Source organism: Telmatherina bonti (assembly GCF_933228915.1).
Source record: "Telmatherina bonti genome assembly, chromosome: 11".
NCBI lineage: Eukaryota > Metazoa > Chordata > Actinopteri > Atheriniformes > Telmatherinidae > Telmatherina > Telmatherina bonti.
Genome location: NC_136629.1, coordinates 17,273,626 through 17,300,136, shown reverse-complemented (window position 1 = coordinate 17,300,136; position 26,511 = coordinate 17,273,626). Strand labels below are relative to the sequence as shown.

The window sequence follows — 26,511 nt, the reverse complement described above, 5'->3', positions numbered from 1 at the left end:
CAACCCCCCCCCCCCCCCCCCCCCCCTCCAATCCCAATCTGAACCAACTGGTGTTCAGTTTGGCATGCTACATGTCAAGGATGGGGCTTTTATAGCAGTCTCGCAGATTTTATGTACTATACACATTTGATCCAGCTGCCAGTACAGGAAGTTTTCTTAACAAAGACGTTTTAAACGTAGAGCAGAGATTCAGCGAGGTCCTTCACATGCAATCCAATTACCACATCACTTGGATTTGATGACCTCAGGGGAACTATAGCCTAAATAAACTTCTTTGTGATGCACAATGAAAAACCTGATTAAGTGACCATCAGTTTTAGGAAAAAAGAAAAAAGGCCTTGGCATTGCCTTCTGCTAAGACTCAGCCTTTACCCAGCATCATATAAACACAGGATTTGGCTTGGCTGTTCCATACCAACGTACTACAGCATCACTGCTTTTTATTGGCTGCTTTGTGATGCTCTCTGTAAGCAAGACCTAGTTAAAGTTAGATTTTTAGATCACAAAGTGGTTTTAGTTTTACTGCATTGTTTTTTAAGGGATAATAATTAGGTCTAATATTATGGGAAATCATATTAGGCTGAAGACAGTATCATATTGCAGTTGACCTCTTTAAGTAGAAATGTTTTGCTGACCTTTCTTTCAACCAAGCATTTTCAACTGAGCTCTTTGAATATGGCATCCATTTCTAAAACTACGTAGTAAGAAATGAACAGACAAGAATTATTTGTTTTATCTGCATGTATGCCAGTATCTCTGTCTTAGAGAGCATTGAGGGAAAAGGAAAAAAGTACTTTGACCTTTGCTTGTGACTAAGACATCAATGTCAACTTTAAATGAGGCAATATCTATGCATTCAAAGTATACCCTCATATATCCCTACTTGTAGTTTGCAGAAAGAGAAAGAATGATCACTTTTGTTAGTCAGCATCAGTCTGTAGGCGTCTCGCACAGCAGGATCTTGTGTGAAGTTCTGTGGGTTTTAACATTCAATTTAACACTACAGTGGATTGTTTTTTCTCTCTTAACTATAGTTTTTTTTTCCCACCAGAGAACACATCAGGTCATTTGCACGTTGCTGTAACCATGATTCGTGTCCATTGTCACAAGCCCAAAAACTATTAAATGTTTGAAAACTATGTTTATTTATAGAGAAATTAAGAAAGCAAAAACTCAAATGTGAAGATACAGATTTGCACATGTTAAAATACAACTACAATATTTAAATAAACAGATCATCTAATTTATTAAAGTATTGGAGCACTTTGTACTAATCTACAACTTCAGTAGAAGAACAATGTGTGTGTGAGCATCAAGCTAATCTCCCCTCAACATTCGTTCAATCCCCTTCAAACGTGACTCCAAAACAATTCAGGGAATCAGGCAGTTTTCCTTGGTGTTTGGTTTGGTGTTTATGCTCAGTTGTTTTGTTCTGGATTAGTTTCTAATGTCATCTAAATTTTTTGGCTAAATATATTGCTCTGTTTCAATTTGTGTTTTAAATTATTCAACAGTTATTACATCCTACTATCATTTGTCTCATTAATCTCCTTTCAGCCACAGTCTCCTCTCCCTCTTCATCCCAAGGGAGAGTTTCACACACCAGATGAAATAATAACAATCATGAGGTTCTAAACACTTATCAAATACAAAAAATGATAAACTGAGATGATTTTCACTGCAGGCTTTTTGATCTGTTTGAACATGTTTTTAGTGTGATGGCTTGCATGTCAATACTTCACCCCTTTTTCAATGTAACAAAAACAAGTAATCGACCATTTCAAGCAATATGTCATCAAGCTAAAATATCTTGGATTTTATGGCTCTTAAAAATCCTGTTGGCCAGATATCCTAGTACAAGTGGGCAAAAGTAACACCTGCCACCCTCTACACCCTTTCCCATCAGTAAAAACAAGCTAGTTTGTCTCCAACCTCCTTGACAAACCTCCCTAACACTTTGATTCAGGACCGGTTGCAGACGGTCAATCCTTCTCTAAGGTACTTTAACAACAGTGTGGACAGCTTCAAACTCCATTAAAGCTCAGAACAGTCTTTAAGAGCAGAAGCTCATACAGGGCGTACTGACATTCACAAGTATATAGTATCACGTTACAGCATGATAACAAGAGTATTATGTATACAAATTCAACATAATATACTAATTGGAGGCTATTTCAAAGAGTAGAATCAAAGGATATAATGATCAACCTCAAACCAGCTTGCAAATATGAAAATATGTAAGACCTCATTTTGTACATAAAACCATTATCAGTAACTTTATTAGGTCCATTTTGTTTGAACCCTGTTGGAGCACTTCTGCCTGTGGAAGTGCTTTTATTTTTTTTTATTGACAAAGAGTCGACAATGTCTGAAAACAATCCTTGGACATTTTGTTCCATATTGACATAATAGCATCACACAACTGCAGATTTGTCAGCTGCACATCCATGATGAGAATCTGTTCAACCAAATCTCAGAGTTGCTCTGTTGGATTAAGATCTGCAAATCAAAACAGTTTTTATTTTTAAAACACTTTTTGAACAAATAAAAGTAGCATAAATTGCTCTACAAAGAAAGAGACAAAAACAAGAAAATTTAAAAATTACACACTTGATCATACCACCCACCCCCCGTCCCCTCTCCAAAAGAAAATGTCCTCCAGATCCCTACACCACCACCAGCAGACTGAACCATTTCCACAAAGCAAGCTGCCTTAGCGATGTTTACATGCCTACATGTACTGAGCTGCTGCCATGTGACTGACTGATAATCTATTTGAGTTATTGAGCAACTGTAGCTAAATAAAGCGACCATTGAGTGTATTACTGACTTTATTCAGACATTTGGTCACAAGAAAAGCCGCATTACCAGCTCAGATCAGCCACCAGTTTGAGTGTTAATGGTGTGACTTGTAATATGACCAGCTATATCCTGGTTAGTGTCTCAGGGAAGCCAGAGCATATGCAAGCTTTCAGCAGCTTAGAGGCAGGGGAACATCACAGGTAGCACAGACTAACACAGAGAAAAAGAACTATTACTTATTAATCACACATGTTTGGACTGTAAGATGAAACCAGAGTTTGCAAAGAAAATCCACAGAAGATCAGGAGGGGATGTAAAGTCCACACAGAATAGTCCCTGGCTAGATCTAAACCAGGAGCATGTTTGCTAACCAGTGCACTCCCATACTGCTCATGACAGAGACTTGAGAAGTTAATATTGTTGCAGATAGAAATCAGAAAACGGCCGCTGTTTTTTTTTTTGGAAGAAAGTCCCTTATATGATAACAGATCTTATCCTCTATATCGATTCTTCTGTGTAAACAGTGGTTTAATTATTATTGCAAGTCTGACTGTTAGCCACTGAGGCTAAAAGAACATTTTTGTGACAAAACGTGCATTAACGTAACCAGTCAGCTCAATTGCATGTGTGTCATCAGACAGACGCAAAACAATATGGCTGGAGGCAGCATGAATGCAAGGTAACTAAGCTAACGAGATGAGCTTCCGGCAAATACATGTATACGATCCCTCGTCTTAGGATTTGTGTCAACTGTTGAGAGTAGAAAAGGGTTGAGAACTGCTGTATGGATTAGTGGAGCTGGGAGTTGCTTATGCTCTTCAGGAGAACACAGAACGGCGCTACACTGGATTACACAGCAGGGGGAAAGGTTACCCACTTCAATGCACAAGAAAGAGAGGAAGAGAAGGAACAAACTCAAAGTAGCAAGGATAATTAGAGCAATCTACTTTTCGTCTTTTTGACACTACAGTCGAACAGGTGTTCCTGTATAGACCTGAGGGGAATATTATTTGAACTTGCGCTCTGTTTACTTGGAAGAAAGAGCAATTCCCTGGTCTCTAGTTTGTAGGAGCAATGTTTCTGAGCCAGTGTCACAAAGACTAATTTGTATGTATTCATCGTAAGGTGATAATTATCATGCCTTTGATTCTGTTTTTAATTAGCAGAGAGGAATGATGTAATCACATTGGCCTGTAGCTTGACATGGAGATTGTTAGCAGATATTGCACACTTAGCAATTAAATTATTTTCCTTAATGAACATGGATAAATCTAACAAACAAAATTCAGAGCATTAGACTAATAAAGATGCATCTACAATACAATAATTATATTACATAGTTATAATTATATTACATAGTTATAATACCAGGAGCATAGGATTTATTTATGCGTAAGTGTAGTGATACAATTAATCTCCTACAAATGCCAACTCACTGTCTGATTGGTGCCACAGACTTTTACTGTGGTGTAAAGTGCATCAACAAGACACTGTGTTTAATTGTATTGTTTCACCAACATAGGGGACATCCTAACGGAAACATATCGGGGTCTCTGAGATTGCTGCCAAATCAAAAACTCTGTATGCGGTCCAGTAGATCAGATAACTTGTCTTTCAGGGAGATGTTCAGATGTACAGGTGAAACGTAGAAATTAGCTTTCAGCTCATATGTTGTATGATCCACAGCTCTGAGCTGAAAAGTTCAAACTATTTTACTTAATGTCATTTCCATTGCAATGTTTTATGTTTTGCATCCAACTTGGATTTCCAACTACTATTTCCAGCTACAGGGCCCAGAATATGCCTGGAAGCAATCTTTCAAACTATTACACCACCAGAACCAGCTTCTTGGCAGAATAGAATTGGCTTTAATGCCATTTACCCGACCATCTGAGTGTGGAAAAGAGACTCATCAAACCAGGATTTCTTCTTAATTTATATTCAATTCAATTCAACTTTATTTATATAGCGTCAAATCACGGCAATGTCATCTCAAGACGCTTTACAGACAGAGAGGAAAACATAATGAAAGCCAATTCAAAATAACCTATATAAGGACAGGCAGCCATCTGCCTGTGCTGTGTGGGGGGAAGAGGACAGAAAGACAACGGACAACAGGAACTGCTACCTCCGGGCCGGGAACTATGAGGTCTTTGATATATAGTGGTGCCTGGTTGTGGAGAGCTTTATATGTAAGGAGAAGGATTTTAAATTCTATTCTAGATTCAACAGGCAGCCAATGAAGAGAGGCTAAAACTGGAGAAATATGATCTCTCCTGCTGGGTCTGGTCAGGACTCTGGCTGCAGAATTCTGGATCGGCTGAAGGCTTTTCAGGGCATATTTAGGACAGCCCAGTAATAGAGAGTTACAGTAATCTAGTCTCGAAGTAACAAAAGCGTGAACCAGTTTTTCTGCAACCAGTTTTTCTTATCTTCTGTTGTCCTTTTTTAGTGAGGCTATGCCTATGCAGTCTGTCCATTCTCCTCTGGCCTCTGTCGTCAACAACGCATTGTGGTCCAGACAACTGCCATTCATTGAATATTTTCTCTTTTTACAGACTATTCTCTGTAATCCGCGGTGTAGATGGTTGTAAGTGGAAATCCTAGTAGATCAGCAGCTTTTGAAATATTCAGACCAACAACCATGTCACATTCAAAGTCATTTAAATCCCCTTTCCAACCATTTCATGTTCAGTTTCTACTCCAACAATTCTTCTCAACCATGTCTACATATATAAATGCATTCATGTTGCTCCTGAGTGATTTCTTTCCATCCATTTCTTTTCAAGCGCTGAACAGGTGTAGCTGGAATGGTAGGCGAGTGTATACTTTCTTTTAGTAATGCTTTACTCAGCTTCCAACAGTTAAAAAAACAAAACAAAATAAATGTTTATAATATTATTTTTTCAAATTTTCCTAAACAAGGTGGATACACAAGCTCAAAAGAACAGCAGAGTAAAACCTTTCCATCGGTTCATCACTCTCCCACTAGCTGCAGTCATTTGCTCTGGGCCAGATAAGACATTAACATTCCAGGCCTGTGGATAAGGATCAGTCTCCTCCATTGTAATTAATGCAGTCCACTCCTGCTTCGCATTTACAGCAGGATGCTATGAGACTGAACACAGTCAGCACACAACGTACTTCAGTTGGGGTATTATGAGAATCTGTTTCAGAATACGCAATGGCAAGCATGGAGCAGAAGAAACAAGGTGTCTCATTTAGAGACATGGACGATAAACAGTAGAATGAATACAAGTAGCTAATCAGGGCAATGTTCAGTTTGGCTCCAGCTGTAATGGAAATTGTAGTAATTGGCCCCTTTGCACCATATAAGAACGTGTCTACTTTCATGTTACACTTCTTCCTAGCTGCAAGGTGGCAAAATTATGCAGCTCAACAGCAAATATATGTGGACATTTAGAACTCCAACAATAAAACTGTAGCAGATGGTCATCATAGGGGCAGTGGGATAAAGCAAATGTGTTTTCTATTCTGCAAAATGATAACAGGAGGTTTAGGAAGGAGTATGTGGGTGAAGAAGACTTCAGAAAGAGTAGGTGGGCTAATGCAACAATGAATTCAAGAGGTGAGCATGAATGCGTGCTAAGGACTCCTTAAAGCTGCTATCACGGCACAGAATAATACATGTACTGTGTGTAGCGGGTGCAGAATCACTCTGTATAATGTATGATGCTGCAGGGGTGATGTGTGTCATGTGAATAAAAAAATTGAGGAAAACAGAATGTGAACCTTTGTTATGCAGTTGTAAACTACTGACCACAGATGTCTGCAGTTTTTGGGAGGCAGAACTCAAAGCTTTGTTAAAGCAGAAAATAGAAAGCTGCTAGTTAGAAAAGTGAGGTGTATTTGATAGGCATTAAGTTCAGTTCTGTTTAGAAAACATGCATTTTAATTCTGCCTGGTTTTAATCCACACATTTAGTACAGTTTGCCCGCCAACCCCTTAAGCAGAAGTCTTTCTTATTTAGTCCAATGTAGAACCATAATTAGACCCACAGAAGTTAATACAAATGGAAGTCCACAGGCTCAGAAGTAGCTCATTTCAGTGAGTCGTCATCACACCAGACATGAACTCAAATTAAATTCTACTCCAGCTCTGTAACATAAATCTAAGTATCATTTTGAATTAAGATTCATTTAGTTTGGTAATAGTTGTTAAAAGACAGGAAACTGTTAACTGATCAATGTTTACTAAATCGAAGAATCTCAAAATTGTTCATATTATAACAAACTTTCACTTTGTTTAACAAAAGTTAATGTAGAGTACCATTATAGAAAGCATTCTTAGATTTTAGCAGGGGAAGCAAACCCTGGTTATACTGTGCGGGTGGATGGACACAACAGTGACAGACCTAAATTATCTTCTTTGGTTGTTCTAATCTCTGCCTCTATTATCCTAACCCGTTTTATTTCTGTTTGTTATAACAGCATTAAAAACAAACACGAAAATCTTAAATGAAGAAAGTAACCTATGTAATGATTCTAGTTGCCTCAACTTGACCTTAACACTCGTGAATCCCCCCGGCAAAAAAAGAAAAAAGAAAATAATCCGTCACCTGCTGCAGGAAGCAACTCAAAAATTTCATTTATGGACATAAATCACAATTTGATGAAATCCAAGAAAGATATTTTAAAATCTTAAAAGAAGCACGTCTGCGTTCCAATATCACAGCGTTGGGCTTCTATCAGATTAAGATGATAACTTGACTTCAATATTTATGAGGACAATTTTTTCCAAGATGATTCAACTTTCTTCCAAAAAAGTTTTTAAATTCCTGAAATGAGAACGACTCTGAAAAAAAAAACCAGACAAGTCTGCAAACTCTCCCCCCAAGACAAAAACAATGGTACCAAAGGTAATAAAGACAGGGTGGGAGTGATCTGGTTTCCCAGAGAATATACATTTTTTATATGGTATGCACATGCGCACACACACACACACACCTGCTTAACAAGTACTAAAATACCACCTGCTATTAACGCCAGTGTTTGGTCTGTTTGACAGTCGGATTACATTTGTTCATTTTGCATTACAGAATGACTGACAGCTCCTTCTCCCAGCAAAATTCAGCTCGTGGATAGCTTCTAACGTACTGTAGCAAATGGGTTAAACCTTGTGTGTGCTGCTAAATCTGTGTGTGAAAAATTAAATATAACCAGCTTATATTGTTTCAGTAAATCCAGACTCATGGACACACTGTGGGAGGACTTGTAATTTCTATGCCAAATTTACAGCTTTGCACAGATGCAGCAGGGGGGGGGGGGGGGGGGGGACTACCGTTTCCACACGAGGCAAACAATAATTAGAGTGAAATGTACGGAGAGACAGAAAGATATCTCACTGTAGAGAGCAGAACACAGTGTTACAGTAATTATAACTCATGAAAGCCGGTGCTTTTGCAGCAGATTTCATCTGAGCAAACTCTCACTGTGCAATGCAAGTCCAATCTGGTTGATCTAAGAATTTTAATTGAGTGAACAGCAGAAGCTTCACAGATGGTGCAATATGCAAACACTACAGAGTAATTAGAAATAGTCTTTACTGGAAACCGTTTCCTCAAAAATTTGATGTGGAAAGAGCTGATGAAAGAAGGGGGGGGGGTGTCTGGGGAAAAAGAGGGAGGGGTCATTCTGAAATTGGGATGAAGAGACGATAAATGAGTGTGTGGAGGTTTAAAGAGTTTGTATAAATGCTGAGGACACCTGTGTCCTCCATACATTCAGGCACAAACAGTCACATCCGTACCGTGTGAATCAAGCAGCCTGTTGTCCAAACACATGACCACATAGCTGTAAAATTGGAGATGTGTATGAGTTTGCAAGTATTTTAAATTAAATTAGAGCCCAAACAAAGCAAAACTGGAAAAATGCAATCCCCTGAAAAAGTAGATTAAAGCTGTGGATGACAAAATGTGATTTTTCAACTTTTGATTTACGAGGAATTTGGATGATGATACAAACTGTCATCAGACCAGCTGTTAAATGTCAGTGTGCTGGGATGCTTTTTCTCATCGCTACACACCAAATCCAAACAAGCCAGCACAGTCTATTCGTTATTTTTATGTTTTTTTTCTGCATTTCTGCCATAACGCAGCTCACCCTGACCTTGAGCTTTTAGTTGTCTTTTAAAACAACCTAATGTTCTATTAATCTAACTCTAATCACCCCATATGGCATGGGATGCAAAGACATGAGCATGAAAGCGGCTTGGAACAGATTGAGTGAAACGCAGCAGTGAGGCGTGGAATTCTGAAGCAGAGAACAAAGGAGATCAAGTGCAAAGGACTCCCTGCGGCTGCACCCAACTTTTAGGAGGCAACTGCTGTAGAACATAAAGGAGGACAGAGGGAGAGAAAGGAGTATCCAAACGGGAGTCAGTTGTGCTTTGATTTGTCCACCACAAGTAAAGGTCACAGATAAAGCGGGACAGGCAGATAAACCACCGCACGGGAGGCAAACTTAGTCAGTTGGCTGAGCATTTGCTGCTTTAAAACCACATTAAAAAACAGCTGAGAAGAGGGATAAGGAGAGGAGAGGAGGAGTGAGAGGAATAGCTAAAACAATTCATTTCAAAAGGCATAACAGTCTTTCGAGGGAACAGAGACTTTTTTCTGTCGAGACAGTATCTAAAACTTTAAAAGTCCAGTACTTAACGACAAATCTTGCTACTTAACCTGTAACATTTAAATCTCATGTAAAGTCAAATGAATGATACTGCACATTTAAATTGAGTTTTGTGATGTATATGTGTGTGTTGGAAGGACTAAGAGTTTGAGGGAAAAGCGGGTAAAAGATCAGACAAATGAGAATCTGAAATGTGAGATGGTTATCAGTATTTAGACTGTGAAATGCCAGTATGACATCATGCTTCTTTATTATAGGAAGGAGGGGGTCAAATCAGTGCCAATGAGAGGGCACATAATGATGAATGCCATTTGACTGGAGTGGAGGAGGAAGTGAAACTCCTGACTAGCATAATGACCCAATGTCATGTCGAATGGAGGCCCAGATAATTGGCTTCGGAGTTGAAATGTCAGCAGCTGTCACCAAGTTGACTAAGCCATTTAAACTGTCTGAATTGAGATTCAGACCTACAATATGTGTCACGATAAAGTTTGCTCGGCACACATAAGCTTATGCAGAAAATTCTTGCCTAAAATTTGGAATGACACGCAAACAGCTGACAGTTGCTCCGTATGTGGGGCTCCCACAGCTAGTCACCACTTGTTATTTGGGGAGGAAAGATGTTGGTTGTTTACTTTGAGTAAGACTGGAAAATGACTGGGATTGGGTGCTTTAGACACAAAACTTGCTATTATGTCAACTTTTAATTTGCAAAATAAATCTTAATGGTTATTTCAGGGAACTTTTTCAGTCAATGGACGTACGGTACAGTTATATGCTGAAGTCTGAGCAGTTACAGAATATGGCAATGATAAAACTTTGCCATCATGCTTCTGGTTATCATGATGAGCTAGTTGCCTGTTTATTGGAGCTGTGTCACAGTATTTGGTTAGCAAGAGAAAATGGTTGGCTAGTTTTCAGCCTGTTGTCAGTTTGACCTATTAGACTCCATGTTATGCAAATGTGTCAGGAAATGAAGCTACGGGATGAAAAACAGAGAATTTTGGAATATTGATCGTTGCAGTGTCTCGTGACCATTAACAAATCAAGATTTTTAGCTTTCCTCTCTCAGTGGTAACTTTTTTGAGGTACCAATGGCAATACAGGGACAACAGATGCTTTAATGTATAAAACTATGTAAAACATTGAGCCACCCCTCATGTGTTAACATTTTTTTCCAAGGAACCAGACTTCATTAAAATCTTCAAAATTAACCTTAATCAATAGTTCTCCAGGTGCTTCTTTTGCTTTTTGCTGTAAAAAAAAGAAAACATTTGTTGCCATGTTTATGTAGTATGTTTAAAAAAATATAGGCTTAAAATTACAGAATGAACATGCATTTTGCAATTCTTTTGTTCCAGGTGGTTTCCCATCATGTGACATGAAGGCTGTGGGTGGGTTCCGGCAACCTCCAGCGGTTAAAAGTGAAGCCTAAGCTTAAGTGCAGAAAACTGCAGTTCCCCCTTCATCCACTAGGGGCTGGCTGCAAAACAGAGCAAATCTTCATAGACTCCCATGTTAAAAAGACCAACTTCACAGCAGAAATAAACATGTTTACAGCCTGGTTCAAAAATCCATTTTCAGTTTAATAGGTCAGGTTTACCTTCATGATAACTGTGGGGGGAGTGAATTTTTTTTTTTTTTAACTCGCCCGTCTAAATATTCGGCATATTTAGGGGCATGGCCTTTTGACTGACAGGTACCCGATCTCCTGCTTCAAGTCAGAAGTGAATACCAGAAGTGAATTCTTTTTCTAACTTGCCCATTTAAAAGTAATTTAATCTCGAAATTCAGCATATTTAGGGGCGTGTCCTTTTGATTGACAGGTATCCAATCTCCCGCTACAAGTAAGAAGAATGCAGAACAACCACAGTTTTTAGATGGTTAACAATGTGACTTAGCTTTAGCCCACTTACCTTTGTTAGCTGGTTAGCTCCTGTTATCTCTGGGTTAGCTTGGTAAGCTCTTAGCTACAGAAAGCTCAGAGTTCACTCATTGTCAATCATCCACCATGACGCTCACAGCCCCCCTCTCAGCTCCACCTCTTTGCTCATATTTGTATTTTCCGGGCTAGATGACAAGCATGACCCCGCAAATATGGCGATGGTAGGAACCGCCTACCGTGCTTTAACTCAGCTCTTCAGAAACCTACGGGTGACATCACAGAGGCACCGTCCACCTCTTTTTATACAGTCAATAGTTCCAAGCAATTAGGCAGGGGGAGCAGAGGGAGGCAGAGTACACCATGGACCAATTACTGTCTATTACACGGCTCTCAAGTCATGCTCCAAAACAAAGGTGACCATAAACATTTTCTACATGTGTGTTTTTACATATTTAAGACAATGTTATCCATGACCAGAATTTTTTTTTTTTTTTTTAAATTTTTGTCCTCATTTGGACTATCATTAAATAATAATAATTCTTACCTGATACCGACTGGCATCATAATGACTATGCACAGATTTTTTTTTTTTCTTTTTACCTCATCAGCTGGATAGAAGACTCAAAATGAAAGCAGATTCAATACATTACTGGAAATCACATTCTTCTAACACTTCATTTCTCCCTAAGCAGTCAAGTCCTGCAGCAGCTGTCAGAGTATAACTGGCTTTTCATGACAATGATTATTTGTTTGCTTTTCTTTTGTTTGAAGAAGGACATCAGAAATGTGCAAATACCTCCACTTATTTCTACACTGGTGCAGAGTGGGAAAAAAACAAAAAGAACATTGTTATGCAGCAGTAAAAGACTGCATTGGACAACAGGGCCAACAAAGAGGCTTGGTAAGCACTAAACACAAGATCCTGTATCATTCAGCAAATTGTTTGATAGCGTATTGGAGCAAATGGGGTGGGGCAAAAAAAAAAGGAAAGCAGATTTACAACAAATGTTCTCAGCATAAACTGGAGTAAAAGGAAGGTCAGATATGGGATTCATTCATTTGGGAACAACTTGATTAATAGAGATTGAACAGGAAGTTAAGAATCTCCTGTTTTCCGTGGAAAGGAAAAGGAATCTTCCTGTCATTCACTGGGAAAAGGAACCCCGCAGGGTTTTTGATCTTTAGTCATTGATTAGGAATGTTTTCCTCACTCCACCTCCTCCTCATATCACCTTGTCTTCCTCCCAGCCTCCACATCTCTGTTGTCTCTCCTGAACGTCCACCAGTCTGTCTCTAGCCCTTCATTTGTTACTTTCAGCTGTGTTACATCCATTCTCAGTCTTCTTTTATTTTTTCAATTTTCTATTCTCTTTTTGTCTCCAACGCTCTGCTTCTCTTCATTCTCTTCTCCCCTTCTTCTCTCTCTTATGATGTGTTTAGCATTCAAGGCCTCTCACTGCTGCATCACAGGCCTGTTTGTATCACCGAGCTGCAAAGCGAGAAAAATATGTGATTCCTCAGGGAGGTAAGGAAATTTCTATATGCCTTCAAACTGAAAGACAATACATCTGCATGCATGTGCAGCCCCACACACATGCACATGAGCTGCAAATATTCAGGAGTCACACCTTTGCAATGCAGACTGAAGGGATCCATGGAAAAAATTATGCATCCACTCGCATAAGAATGCACACAAGCATACATGCTTCCAAATTGGACCCTAGTGTTTATTAAACATACATGAACTAAGAAAGCCTTAATAATAATCTAGTGTTAAATCCAGTTGCCATTTGACTTGGACAGTTAACAGCAGTTCAACATCCACACAATTAACCTCTAGTCTTTGAATTTCAAATACGGAGGGTAGATTTCCTCCATTTGCCCATTCTACATACAGACAGGTCAGCGAGCTAATAGAGTCCTTGAACTGCTCATACTGGAGTTAAGTACTTTCAGTCCTTCCTTGCTTGAAATGTACACAACATTTAGACGTGAATTATCCCAACAGCAGACATTCACTTCAAAAGCACAATGCTTGGTGAACAGGGATAAACTCGTTTGCATTTTGCTATTTTTTTGGGCCCGTGCTGAAAGAGAGAATTTTATTCTTCCTGTTTTCCATCGCAGCAATTTCCTCAGATAGATTTTTAACCTGCAGGATGACTTCAGCACAGATTCTTGACAAAAAGAGCAAGCACAACCACATGCGTGACCTTAAATAGAAACAACTGTGCATACCATACAGCAGTCATGTTGAAAAAAAAGAACTGAATTAAAAAGATGAATGAACACAGAGAGGTGGAAATAACCCAGTCTGTGAGCCTGAAGGCGTCCACTAATTAACTGTCAATGGCAGTAAAGAGGGAGAGCTAAAGTGGCAAATATTGTCCCAAACTGTCATCTAAATGAACCATGCACTCTGAGGTTCAAAACAAGGATAATACTCACTGACTTGTTAAATAAGATAAGATGCCATATGTTGATGTAATTTAGGAATAATTAGTTCAGAATCTGTGCTAGTAGACTCCAGAAGTAAACAGTGTGACACTAGGCGAGGGTCAACAAGCAGCTAAGCAGTTATGACGAAAGATGCTGGAATGAAAACTAAGGTTAAGGTTGCTTTTCAACTAAGTTGCTTCATTATGTTGTTATATGCAGCTTTTTGTTGACATACTAAGATTAATAAGGAAAGGTGCACTACGGCTGCTGTGTTACGCACATGTAGTTAATTGCTTGTTTGTAGAAAAAAAAAAAGATCATCCAATCACTCAGCAGCGACTGAGTGCATTTATACATTTAGACATGGTCAAGGTAAACATAATGAAAATAAAACCCAGCATCATGAGGAAGAAGGGGAGGGGGGGGTGGCAAGATTATGTGAGTAAATACACTTGAGCTAGATGAGCCATGCCTCTTGAATAACGTGTTCCCCTTCTCACTACAAGAAGCCGTGCATCAGGAATCACCAAAGGAGAAGGCAAGATGAAAACTAACCCATCTATTAGTTAATTTCCTCCACTTATGAGCAAAACATGGACCACAAAACCATGGTCTTTTCTCAGCTTGCTCCAATTTTACTGCAGGAACCACTAGTTATATTTCAGTCCGAGAGTGGGCCCTGGTAGTGGGGTTGGATGTTTGCGATCTCTTGAAGAGCATTGCATTTTTGATTGGTTGAATATTCACAGCATTTTAAAGCCACCTTTCCGACTCAGTCACATCAGCTTTAATATTCATCATGATCCATAAAATCATTTGAAATCGTTTCACAGGAATAGTCATTACTGCCTATAAACCCAACTTAGCCAGTCATAGCCACCCCAACCAGTCACGAAGACCCAGCTTATGTTATATATTTAATTGCACACAGAATTAGTCATTTAATTATTGAATGTGATAAATATGCACCCAAAATATTCCTGCTAGTGTGTTTGTACTTTCTTGATAACAAGCTGTATTGCTGTTTCTACCGCAGTGTGTTTCACAAGCTGACCGATGAGTCATGCAGACAACATGCCTGCTCCGTTTTGTTCAAATGTTACTCCTCCTGATAAAGGATAAATGATGATCTTATCCTGCAAAATTTTTACAGAACTTGAAGATTTACATGGTCCATAGGAATGAACAAATTATCTCAATGATAATCTCAAATTGGCAAATATTATTTCTGAGGAGTATCATACGGGTTGTGCATATAAACAGACGTGATGCTCAAATGTTATTTGACCACCTGAAGTGAAGAAGTGTCCATTGTTATTTGGTTACAACACAGTTATGATTACACTGGTCCTGCAACACATCTTGGAAGTGTTATTGGTAAAGAAAAAGCACTGAGGTAAACAAAAATACAAAGTGAAGGGCTAAAATTTTGAGACTGCAGATATGAGAGCGGTAACTTCATTTTTCATTAGTTGTGAAAGTTAATCACAAGCGCATGGCTATAATCTGATGCAAAGCACGTCTACTCAGTCTGGTCTGAGTCCAGAGTTTTACTGCACATGGTGGTCCCTGACAAACCATAAAATAGTTAGCTCATTAGCTTGATAATTGGTAGATTAAAATGATCTCTTTGGTTTTGTGTCAGCACTTATTCTTTCATAAATTCATCATAATGAAATTCTGGGCAATCATCTAAACAACGCTTCTTATTCAGTAAAGAGTGTTCTGTTGATGTAGCTTATGTTTATGGCTTAATGTCAAGAGCATTTTACACTACCATTCATGCCTTAATGCAAAGTAATGTGAAAAGTTATCATGACTGGACATTTGAAAGTAGTAAATGTGACTTTTAGCAGCTCTTCAGCCACAATATTTTCATTTAAAAAAAAAAAAAAAAATTCCACTTCTCTTTGGATTCCAGCGAATCTGACCTTGGTTTTGATGGTAAACTGTTTTTAGTTTCATTCTGATCAGATAACAAACTACAGTTTATTCATCTCTTATGTGTTGATTTCAGTGTGTCTGTGTGTGGGAGAGAGAGAGAGACTGAGCTAAAGACAAAGTAACTTTGTTTTTCTTATTTTTTTCTGTTGTTTCTGTAAAGCACTTGGAGCTGGAAAAATGCAACTGTATGAAAAGTGTTCCATAAATAAAATCTGACTGACTGATTGATTGGTATTTTGAGATTAATGAGGGTGCAAATGTGTTCCAGTCAGCCATAATATAATGACCGCAAGAGTAAAGGGAGCGACACTGGTCTTCTTGTTACAATGCAACATTCTGCAGGGAAATCTTGCATGAATGTTGCACTCTTGCAACATACCTAAACATTTTTTTGGTTTTTCCAACATTCCTCATGGAAGGCATGAAGAGTGAGATATAAACATAGTTACAGTGTTTTAGGATCACTGCAGGGCTGAGAGTCCTTCTGGCTGAAATGAAAATAAGATGCTCTATAGATGGTGTTGTTTTGCTCTGTTCCCCAGAACATATTACAATGCATTGTCACTTTCAGACAAACTCTTTCATATGATGGAAAAATGAAAACAGGCGGTCCTCAACTTCCATTCCTTTACTGTGGGTTAACCAGAAATTCCACGAGTTGGATTTTTACCCTTAAATACCACCTAAATACCCCCTTAATCACTTCATAACTATCTAAAAACACACATTATACATCATATTAATGGAAAAACTGTACAGGCAATTAAAGTAGGCATTTCAAATTAACTAAAATAAATATACATGCATTGAGGTGTCTTCTCAGCCTCGCTTATGGAACCTCGAGAACTGCGTAACCAGAGGACCGTCGGTGGCTTTCTTCTTCTTGTAACAAAAACTGGACCCAAACTGGACCCTCCTACCAAAGGGGACAAAAGTCGACCATGGCAGAATCCAACCCTTACTGGGAGTTTACAGGGTCTGGTGCCCCATGCATGTTTAAATGTCAACTCCAAGTCCACAAAGCACTTTTCTTCTTTAAGCCACAATCTTTGACTCTCTGGAACAACAGGCAACTATGAGAAAATGCTTTTCATAGACTACAGTCCGGCCTTTAATGCAGTCATCCCAACATACAGGCCACAAAGCTGTCACACCTAGGGCTCCCTCCCCATTCCCCCCATTCACCTGGTCCTGGATAGATAAGTCTCCCCCAAACAGTGAAACTCTGAACCTAAGAAAAGGCTCTCCTCAGAGCTGAGGGCTGAGCAGTCTCTTCTATTCACTCTACACACGTCACCGCTCCAACATCCACCCAGAAAATACAAAAATCAAGTATGCCGACAACACAACTGTGGGATTATTTTCAGGAGGGGCATGAATCCAACTATGGGAATGAGGTCCTACAAATGACAGCTTTGAGTTTAGCAAACAACCTGTTTCTAAATACCCCAAAAATAAAAGAAATCCTCATTAATTTTAGAATGAACAGGGATGACCCTGCTCCATCAAACTGCAGCCAGGTAGAAAGAGTCAACAACTCTAAGTTCATTGGTGCTCTCATCTCTGCAGGCCTCTTGTGGATGGCAAACACATCGGCAGTTATTAAGAGGGCCCAGCAGTGACTGCATTTCCTGAAGGGACTCAGGAGGAACAACATAGACTGAAAGCTGCTGGAGACCTTCTACAGGGCCTGCATTGAGAGTCTTCTCACATACTGCTTTTCAGTGTGGTACATCAGCTGTACTGAAGCAGTCAGGAGGAGGCTCCAGAGAGAGATGCACACAGCACAGAAAATTGTTGGTTGCCCCTCCTGTCCCTGGACTGCATCTACATCTACCGAAAAAAAACCAAAAAAAAAACCAAAACAAATAAAACGCAACTTTGTATCAGAAAAGGAAATTCCAGTAGAGTTCAACAAAGGATTTTTAACATACTGCGAGTTTGTGTTTTTTACTACAAATGAAGGACAAAGCTTGTTTATTGCCACAGGAAAAATGAATATATCTATATATTTATATATATAGATATATATATGAATGTATATATAGTTTTGCTTGGTCTTGAAGTTGATGTAACTCGACTTTGACCTTTTGATCACTTCAAACTTTTATATTGTTAAAACTGAGTTGCTGCTTGAAACCTGAGGAAGATGACGGATTTTTCTAGAGTCCTTGCATGCCTAGAGATTTTAAAACCGGAATACAGTGTGTATGTGAGGCTCATATACACTATATACCAAAGTTATTTCCTGTAAAATAAAATATCTGTTCCATCACATCAGAATGTTTCAGAAATAAACACAGGCATTTATATTCCTCCACATGGAGAAAAACACAACTACAAGGCAGCTTTGCTCTAGATTGGTTTACCTCTGATAATAATCTACGTTGCATGAGCTGAGAAAGTGCTGTCTTTAACTTTTTCCCCTTCAAGCAGTGATTAAACCCTTAACAACTAATCTCTGGTCATTAACATTTAATATTTAGAATGAATGAAAAATGAATGAATCTTCTTTTTTTTAAAATTTTAATCTTATTTCATTCCTCTGGTTCACTTCTTTTTTATGTACTAAATTATTCTTTAACATAGTCATTTTTATATTTCCAAATTTTCACCATTTTATCATCAGAAAAGAAAAACGCATCAAAGGCAAAAATGAAGAAGTTCTGCTATAAAGAGAACTTTGGAAACAGTTATCCGATTATTCTGAGTTTGTCTAAACCTTTAAATATTGTAGATACTGTATAAAACACACATGTTCTGACCCGATACGTCTTGACCAGGGGGAAGAAATAGAAACACAAAGGACCCCAGAGACTCTCCCGTCAAGCTGAAGTGAAATATGTGTGATAGGACCAGTATGGAATAACGTTTCTCTTTAAAGTTACTTATTGTATGTAGTTACTGCTTTAAAAAACAAGTTATACTAAGTCAAATCAAATCAAATCAAACTATTTCTTAAGCACTTTTCATGCCATGGGCAACACAAAGTGTTTTACAAGATACAATCAAGTCATAAGGATTAAAACAAACAGAAGATAACAAGACATTTGAAAACAATAAAGACGCAAGCTCTTTCCACACACTCATACACACATAAGGAGAGAGAGCGACCACACCCCCCAGGCCCCCACAGTCCCTAAATAACATCATTCCCTGAATACTGTCTCTTCAACCAACCGCAGGTATAATTAATATAACAGATAAAGCATTAATTAAGTGATAAAATTCTGTAAGTATTTTATTCTGAAGTTGAATTCTGCAAGTACTGCAGTCTACCACTGTAGTACCTGCTGAGTAAAGATGGTATTTTTAGAGCTTTTGTGTTACTTTATATAAAAACCAGTTGGCAGTTCTTTGTGCTCTTTTAGTCAGATATTTACCATATAATGCACTGACTGCTCTTCTTCTTATTCAGCCTCTGCTATGCTTAAAGTTAGTGACAGAGACAGTGACTATCTGCAGCATTTCACTAATAATATTTAAAAATAAAGATAAAACCAAACATGTGGGACTCGATGTGTAGAGTTTGACAAGTTTCTGGCATTTTATCATAATCCCACTGAAAGATGGAAACCCAACTGTTGTTGGTAGCATCTCCTTCAGCACACAACCGGCAACATGTCCATTTATTCTCCTCTGAAAATCAGCTTTAGCAGAGTTGAAAGCAAGCTGTTTTAGGGCTGTAGCTCCAGTAAAACCACTTGCGTTGGAAGACTGTTCAGCCTGCAGGTGCTGCTTCAAATCGTCTTTGCTGCTGACAGAAACGATCTGCATTCCACCGACTACTGCTGTCCTCGCTGATGTCTCGTTGGCTGAATGAGCTGCATCATGCGCCTTGATTTGAGCTGGACTGACTGCTGAGCAGAAGACACACAACAAGTCTGGGACTTCATCTTTCCCTCTCTATTTCTTTGATGGGAACAACATTTTCAGGCTGGTATGGTGAAAGTTTAGAGGAAGGATCTTCTGCTGGACTACGGTAACATGCAATACCACTGATTTTCATTGTGATCCATCACAAAGTAAAATTCAGGCTGTTATCAATTAATAAGATCTATGTTTGTGAGTATTATTAGTTTATTATTAGGCTCCATAATTGTTTTGGACGTCGCCAACAGCTTCACCTGCCTGCAGCAAAGAATGGTGTCTATCTCAACCTAGCAGCACCTGTCCTTTCCTCATCTTCAGATCACCTCATTATGGCCCATCATATTCGGTGTTATAACTAATTCTCAGATGTTTAATGAGGTTTGTGGTGTAACTCCAACCTCACTCTTCCCACATAATACATGCCACATCAGTGCTCTCCATGGATGTGAAACAGCTCCACACATGACTGCGTGTGCATTCAGCTATCAATGTCAGCTGGACTGAGTAAGCACCACGTCACTGTGACACTTGCTGAGCCTTATTTTGCATGTGACTGTGGCAGGCTGCAAAAGCAGTAGTTCCTACCAGCTGGGTATTTGGATAAGACTCTGATCATTTTCTAGGATATTCTACATATACACTTAAAATTTTTAATATGAGGATTGATTGCAGAACATAGTACTTGCTATTAGAGGAATTTATCGACTGTGTAGAGGACAGTTGGACACATGTTAGGAGGTAATCAAGTGTTGATGAATCCTGCATGTTTTAAAGTACCTGCTCATGCCAGTTCAAGGTCATTTTGCATTCATCCAACCAGAGACAACACATCCCTTCAGAAGTCATACAACAATTAGAAAAGTAGTCGGAGAGCGCAAACCTCCGCCAAGGGCAAGTGACCATATCTCACAATGTTAAAGAATCCTTATTAGCTTATTAGCATAGCTGCTAAAATTCTGTTCTTTTCCTATTATTTCATTTAGTTAGTCTAAGTTTAGCACACTTATAGTTCCAGAAAAATGTAAGGAGTCAAAAATTACACAACAGAGCAACATCTACAAGACAAAAATAGCAGATTAATTAGTCTGCTTCATGCTAGGCTAAATTCTGGAAAAGATTGAATGTGAACAAATACATAAATAGTGTCAATGACCCCAGAAAAAAAAAGTTGCTAAGCATGTGGTACACTCTCTTGCCCTGTGCCACCTAGCGTACTGGCCAGTCGTATGTTCATATGCATCACGGAGACGGCTTAAACTCCAGGTAGCTCAAAACAGGGCTACCAGGCCAGTCATTCAGTACTCATATAAAACCAGTGTGGTTCAACAGTATGCATGCTTCTCTGGCTTACAGTCAGTAACAGAACACCTGTTTTGCTAAAATGTCTTGTTAAAAAAGACTAGGGTGGGAAAATCAAATAAAAAAATCAGGATTTCTTTGCTTCAAAATTTTAGAATAGATTTTTTTGTCCCATAATAATCCATTATAAAAAATTTAGTCATTTTCATTATTTTTACTGATCGTTTTACTTGTCTTCTTGGGCATTAAAGCAGCAGAAAGATGATCTGACTACTGTGTTATTTTTTCCTAATTGAAATCATGAAAAATGATGAGCAAAAAGAAAGTTTTATAAATTGTTTTTGTTTTAATCTACAAGAATCAGCAATATCAAAGAATTGTGGGAATCACAATTTAAATCAAACTGGCACCTAAAAAAAATCAGAATCGAATCGAATCAAATCGGGACAAAAACATATCGTCACAGCCCTGAAAAACGGCACTGATGCCTGGTCAGACAAGCATTAGGTGCTGATTTAAAACTTACCTGGTAAAGTGACTCCTAAGTCTACACTACTCTATCAGGCCATTTTCATTGGAAGTACCTCCCAGGACCCACATGTACAACTGAAGTTAAACACAAATTGAAATAGACCAACATTACAGTCACTGCAGATGACCATATGAACATCTTGCTTCTAAATGAAACTAATGTTTTATTGTCATGTCATTTTACTTTTATTTTTCTTTTCCTGATGTAAAGTTTAATCTCACTACTGTATGTATACATATCGTATTCTTGGCATTTTAAGTCTTGAAAATCTTTTATTATAGTTTTGATTTTTTTTTCTCCTTTTTTTTATTTATTTAGTTATTTTGTTTTGGCCAGGAAGACTAGCAGCCATTAAATGGGCAGCTAAGGGGGATGGGGGGGGGGGGGTCTTAATACAACATAATATAACTTTTCATTACCTAACAAATAAAATCCCTGTCCAAAACATCTTTAGTTTGTTACTGCAGGAACACAGATAAATGCAAACCCTGAATCCTAAGCGCTTTCATTCTGTCTGTCCATCGCTGTGATTTTCCCACCGTCTCATGATGGAAAGAAAAACTGAACATTATTCAACTGGTTAGACAGCAGAAGGGAAAAAAAAACAAAACATGCATGAATAAAACACTACAATGAGTCCCACAGAGATTCAATCTCAAAATCCAAGTTCAATGATAGATACTAAGTTTCTGCAGCATTTAATCTTTTAAACCATCACCTCTTCACCTCCTGAGACGCAAACTTTAGTTTGACTTGTGTTTTATATTTCTTTTAGCTATTTGAGGTTAGAAGGAACAAATAAACATAATGTCATGATTTATGATTATACATATTTTATTATAAATTGTAGATATATTTTTGAATTGACAAACTTTCTTCTGATGTCACCAATTGGAAGTGCAAATGTTCAACAGGATTCAGTTACACAGAATGTATTATTATGGTGCAGATAACTAAATATGCGACGCCCTCGTATGAGGATGGTTGATCTCAGGAGGTCAGTTTGTGTCAAACGTTTTGCAAGATGTTCATACTGTAGCCTGGAGCTACATGTAAGTGCTGTAATCACTGACAAAGCCAAGAGACTTGACAGTCTGACCTGAAAAGAAGATTACTGAGCAAAATTAATAAGTTAAATAAGTTAAAAACATGCAAATTGTTTTGTGCTTGCATGTTCATCCACCTGCACACAGATTAAAACATCCCAAACTGTTAAATTGTTGCTAAACTAATGCCATAAGAGAAGTTTTTTTCCCCTTGTTTTTCTGCTGTTTGCAGATACAGAGAACCTCCATGTATTTATCATCTGGGACAGCAGCAAGTGGGGCCATGGTGGCGAATTTGCTGATATAAAGTGACAAGCACACAAGGCCATCGTATCCATCACTAAAGATTGATCTTCATTCTCTAACCTCCAAATTGCTGACCCTACCCCCCAATACAACCTCAACTATCACAAGCTGATCCACAACATACCAACAAACCCAAACCTAATGTCTACTTACCTCAATAAAAAACACCTCAAATGCATGACATCATTTCATCAAAGCCTTTCATTCAGTTTACATGTTTTCTCATCACATTTTTGCCTCTGTCCTCACACGAAAGTGTGAAAAAAGGGAAAAGTTCCCAACCTCTGGCTGAACGCTGTGGATTTTAGGAAGGCAGACAAGCAGAAGAATTGACCGGCATATTTTACAGAGCCTTACACCACCGATTTACTCGTGGCTTACCTTGCTAAGCTGACTGGCGGGCGAGCCGCTGTTGTTGACAGTGTGGCATCTGAAATTGAGCAACGACTCTCCCACCGCATCACGCTCTCTGCTCTTATCCTTGTCAGAGTACAAATGGTTCTGGGATGGAGACGAGGTGGCAGGCGAGGGGGACCACTGGAGCACTGTGCAGGATAAGCCAAGGAAGTTTGACGGCCTGATGAGAAAGGCCTCCATGGCGATGTTAGCAGACACCTATGAGACATATATATAAGTTTTAGCAGTCGAGGAGGAATAATTCAATTCAATTCAACTTTATTTGTATAGCGCCACTTCACAACAAGATTGTCACAGGGCACTTTACATACACGAATCAACATACACATCATTTCGACCCAATTCATACATATCCTATAATAGAAACCAACTGATTGCATCGAGTCAAGATTTCGATCCAATCCCCCATCCTGAGCATGCACACGGCGACAGTGGGAAGGAAAAAACTCCCCTTTAACAGGAAGAAAACCTCCGGCATAAGGAATAAGGGTAGTAAAAGAGATGGAGGGGATGAGGTTGATTTTACATCAGTTGTTGAGCAGATTCTTTCATACTCAGTGACGGGGGAGAGGAGAAAAATGCAGAAACAAGATAAAACAAAGAGAGGAAGTAATTTATTTTTCTTGAATCCTTCTAGTTATCTGCTTGAGCCACATTAACTTTTCATTATTTGAAGCTGCGATAAAAAGTAAAGCAATGGGGCATTTACTGAGAGAATCAACCTACCCCCTGACTGAGTGCAGCCTTTGAGTGTGGATGTTAGTGTTTGGTAGTCCAGTCATACCTTAGAGATGACCTGATTGTCCTGGGTCAGCGCCAGGTCAGCAATGCGCTCCACGCACTGGACCATCCGAGTGCATGCCCTGGCCTCATTCTGAGCCATCCACAAAATGTGCTCTTCCACCAGCATCATATTACTGGCTATGTCTGATACATAGCCACCAAGCTGTGGAAACACAAGAACACACATACAGGAAAAGATGTGAGCACAATGGGGGACAAATTCATCATGTACATCTAGTACATTTATAATCTGCAGTCAGAATTGTAAAGGAAACAATGGCGGCTTCATTCATTAAAACAAGATTTAATTTAGATTAGCAGTTCCAATGGGGCATAATCTCTTCCTTGGGATGGCAGTTCACTATTTACTTACTGTACAATTCATTGTTGCTTCATTTGACTGTTCTTCACCAGCTGAATGAGGATGATCTCATAAGTATTGTCGTGATGATAAAGCTGTGAGAGTCTAATAATATCTCCTCCCCAGTGACCTATGATGAATAATTGGGCGAGTGAGAGCTAATATTGATTCTTTTTTACTTACTGGGCTCAACACTGTTCCAATTGCAGAACCTGGCTTCTGACGTGATGCAAAACCTTCCGATTGCGTCTGAACAAAGAAGTTCACTCAGGGTAAAAACAAGGCTTCTCCACAAAGAGATGAATCTTCATAACCATGACTGGCACTCAGATCCAAGTCGCCACGGGCAAGAGGAAATCGTATGAGGTAGAAAGTTAAGCTGTCTGCATTCGATTGAAGGATGGGAGCCTGAACGACAACGTGATGCCTTGTCTCTATATTGCAGCATTTTCCCCTTTCTCACAGCTGCTCAGTGAATGGTCCTCTCCTCTTTACTCAGTTATGTCTCTTAAAAAGTTATAGTTATATTTAGATGATGTTTTCAACAAGACCTCATCATCTTTATAAGCAATGAAAAAAATCATTCCCCTCAGGGAGCGCTCAATGAGCAATGAACTGATGGACTACAGGAGTTATGCCCACTGCGGGTTAGTAATGGCAGGTTATACTACAGCATTAGCAACAAGTTAGTCAAAAAGGGTCTTTTGTTTTGAAGATTCAATATCTTGGAAATCTACTGAGAATAAATGCACAAAAATGTGTAGAAAAAAGGAAAAAGTAACTACAGGGCCTCTCTGATTATTCATTGCTAGTGCAACTATATAATCGAAATGGCAGCAGCTCACTGCCTTAAATACATGTAGACAACTTGCTGATATTCAAATTGAACATCAGAGTGGATAACAAAATGGGATTTAAGTAGCTTTGATCATAGCTGTTGGTGCCAGAGGGGCTGGTCTGAGTATTTCAGAAACTGCTGATTTGCTGGGACTTTTACACACAACCATCTCTTGAGTTTACAGATAATGGACAGAAAAGGAGAAAATATCTAGAGAGCAGCAGTTGTCTGGATGATAATGTGTTGTTGGTGTCAGAGATCAGAGGAGAAAGGGCAGACTGCACAGACTCACAAAAATGGATGACAAAGGGAAGAAAAATGTTGTCTGCTCTGGCGATTCTCTATTTCAGCTGCAACATTCAGACGGTAGGCTCACACTCTGGAGTAAACGTGCAAGCATGAATCTAGTAGTAGCACACTTTGAGTCACTTAGAACCAGCTTAGTATGGTTTAAAAACCACAGCCTACCTGAGTATTGCTGCAGATCATGACCATCCCCATCTCCTGGGTATTTCCAGCAGCATAATACACCATGTCACAAAGCTTAAAATGATCTGCAACTGCTTTCTTCAACATGATAATAAGTTCACTGCACTCTAACAGCCTCCACAGCCAGCAGATCTCAGTCCAACAGAGCAGCTTTGGGATGTGGTGGAAAAGGAGATTCTCATCATGGATGTGCAGCCGACCAGTCTGCAGGAACTGTGTGATGCTTCATGTCAATATAGAGCAAATTCTCTGAGGAATGTTTCCAACACCTTGTTAAATCTCTGACACAAATAATTAAGGTAGTTTGGAAGGAAAATGCGGTTCAATGTGGCACTGAGGGAATTTCTTCTGATATAACAGGAATTCAGTGGTAGCTCTTTGCACATCACACCTTTCTTTATGCAAATATGGCCATTGATGAGGAGAACAGTTAACCTTAAGGGCTCAATAGTTTACTTCACAGAAACAGTCTTAGTGTTTGGTAGAATCTGTTTGGAAAAGGCTTGGCATGTTTAAGAAAAGAAAAGAAAACTTAGAAGGTGATCAGACAAAGCATCTTTCTATTAAGGGTTCAAACTTCAACCAGTTAAGATGAGCCAAGCCAAGTTGCTTTAAAGCTGCTTCACAAGATAAGACCGTCTGCCATAGAAAGTTCCTGCTTAACAGGAAAAAACAAAACAAAAAAAAAAAAAACATTTTCACTGTTCTTAGTGTTCCATGCCTGCCTTCATTGGTTGCAGTGAATCTTTGTTCAGTCTTACATCTTTCTGCCTGTCCACCAGCCTCGTAAGTCTCTCCACCAGGTGTGTGACGAAGATAACGTCCATGACATCAGTGAAGTGTGCCGCCC

The 26,511-nt window shown here is 38.9% G+C and overlaps 1 protein-coding gene across 1 annotated transcript in view; it reads right to left on the bottom strand.

Moving 5' to 3' along the window:
- Positions 1-26,511, bottom strand: part of adgra1b (adhesion G protein-coupled receptor A1b) — a gene marked incomplete at both ends in the record, with an annotated part of 190,841 nt that overhangs the window by 91,122 nt on the left and 73,208 nt on the right. Inside the window, 3 exons of the mRNA XM_079248652.1 lie at positions 23,155-23,388; positions 23,975-24,136; positions 26,423-26,511. The exon at positions 26,423-26,511 is cut by the window's right edge and continues 61 nt beyond it. Coding sequence (XP_079104778.1) covers positions 23,155-23,388; positions 23,975-24,136; positions 26,423-26,511 — 485 coding nt within the window. The remainder of the gene's footprint in view (positions 1-23,154; positions 23,389-23,974; positions 24,137-26,422) is intronic.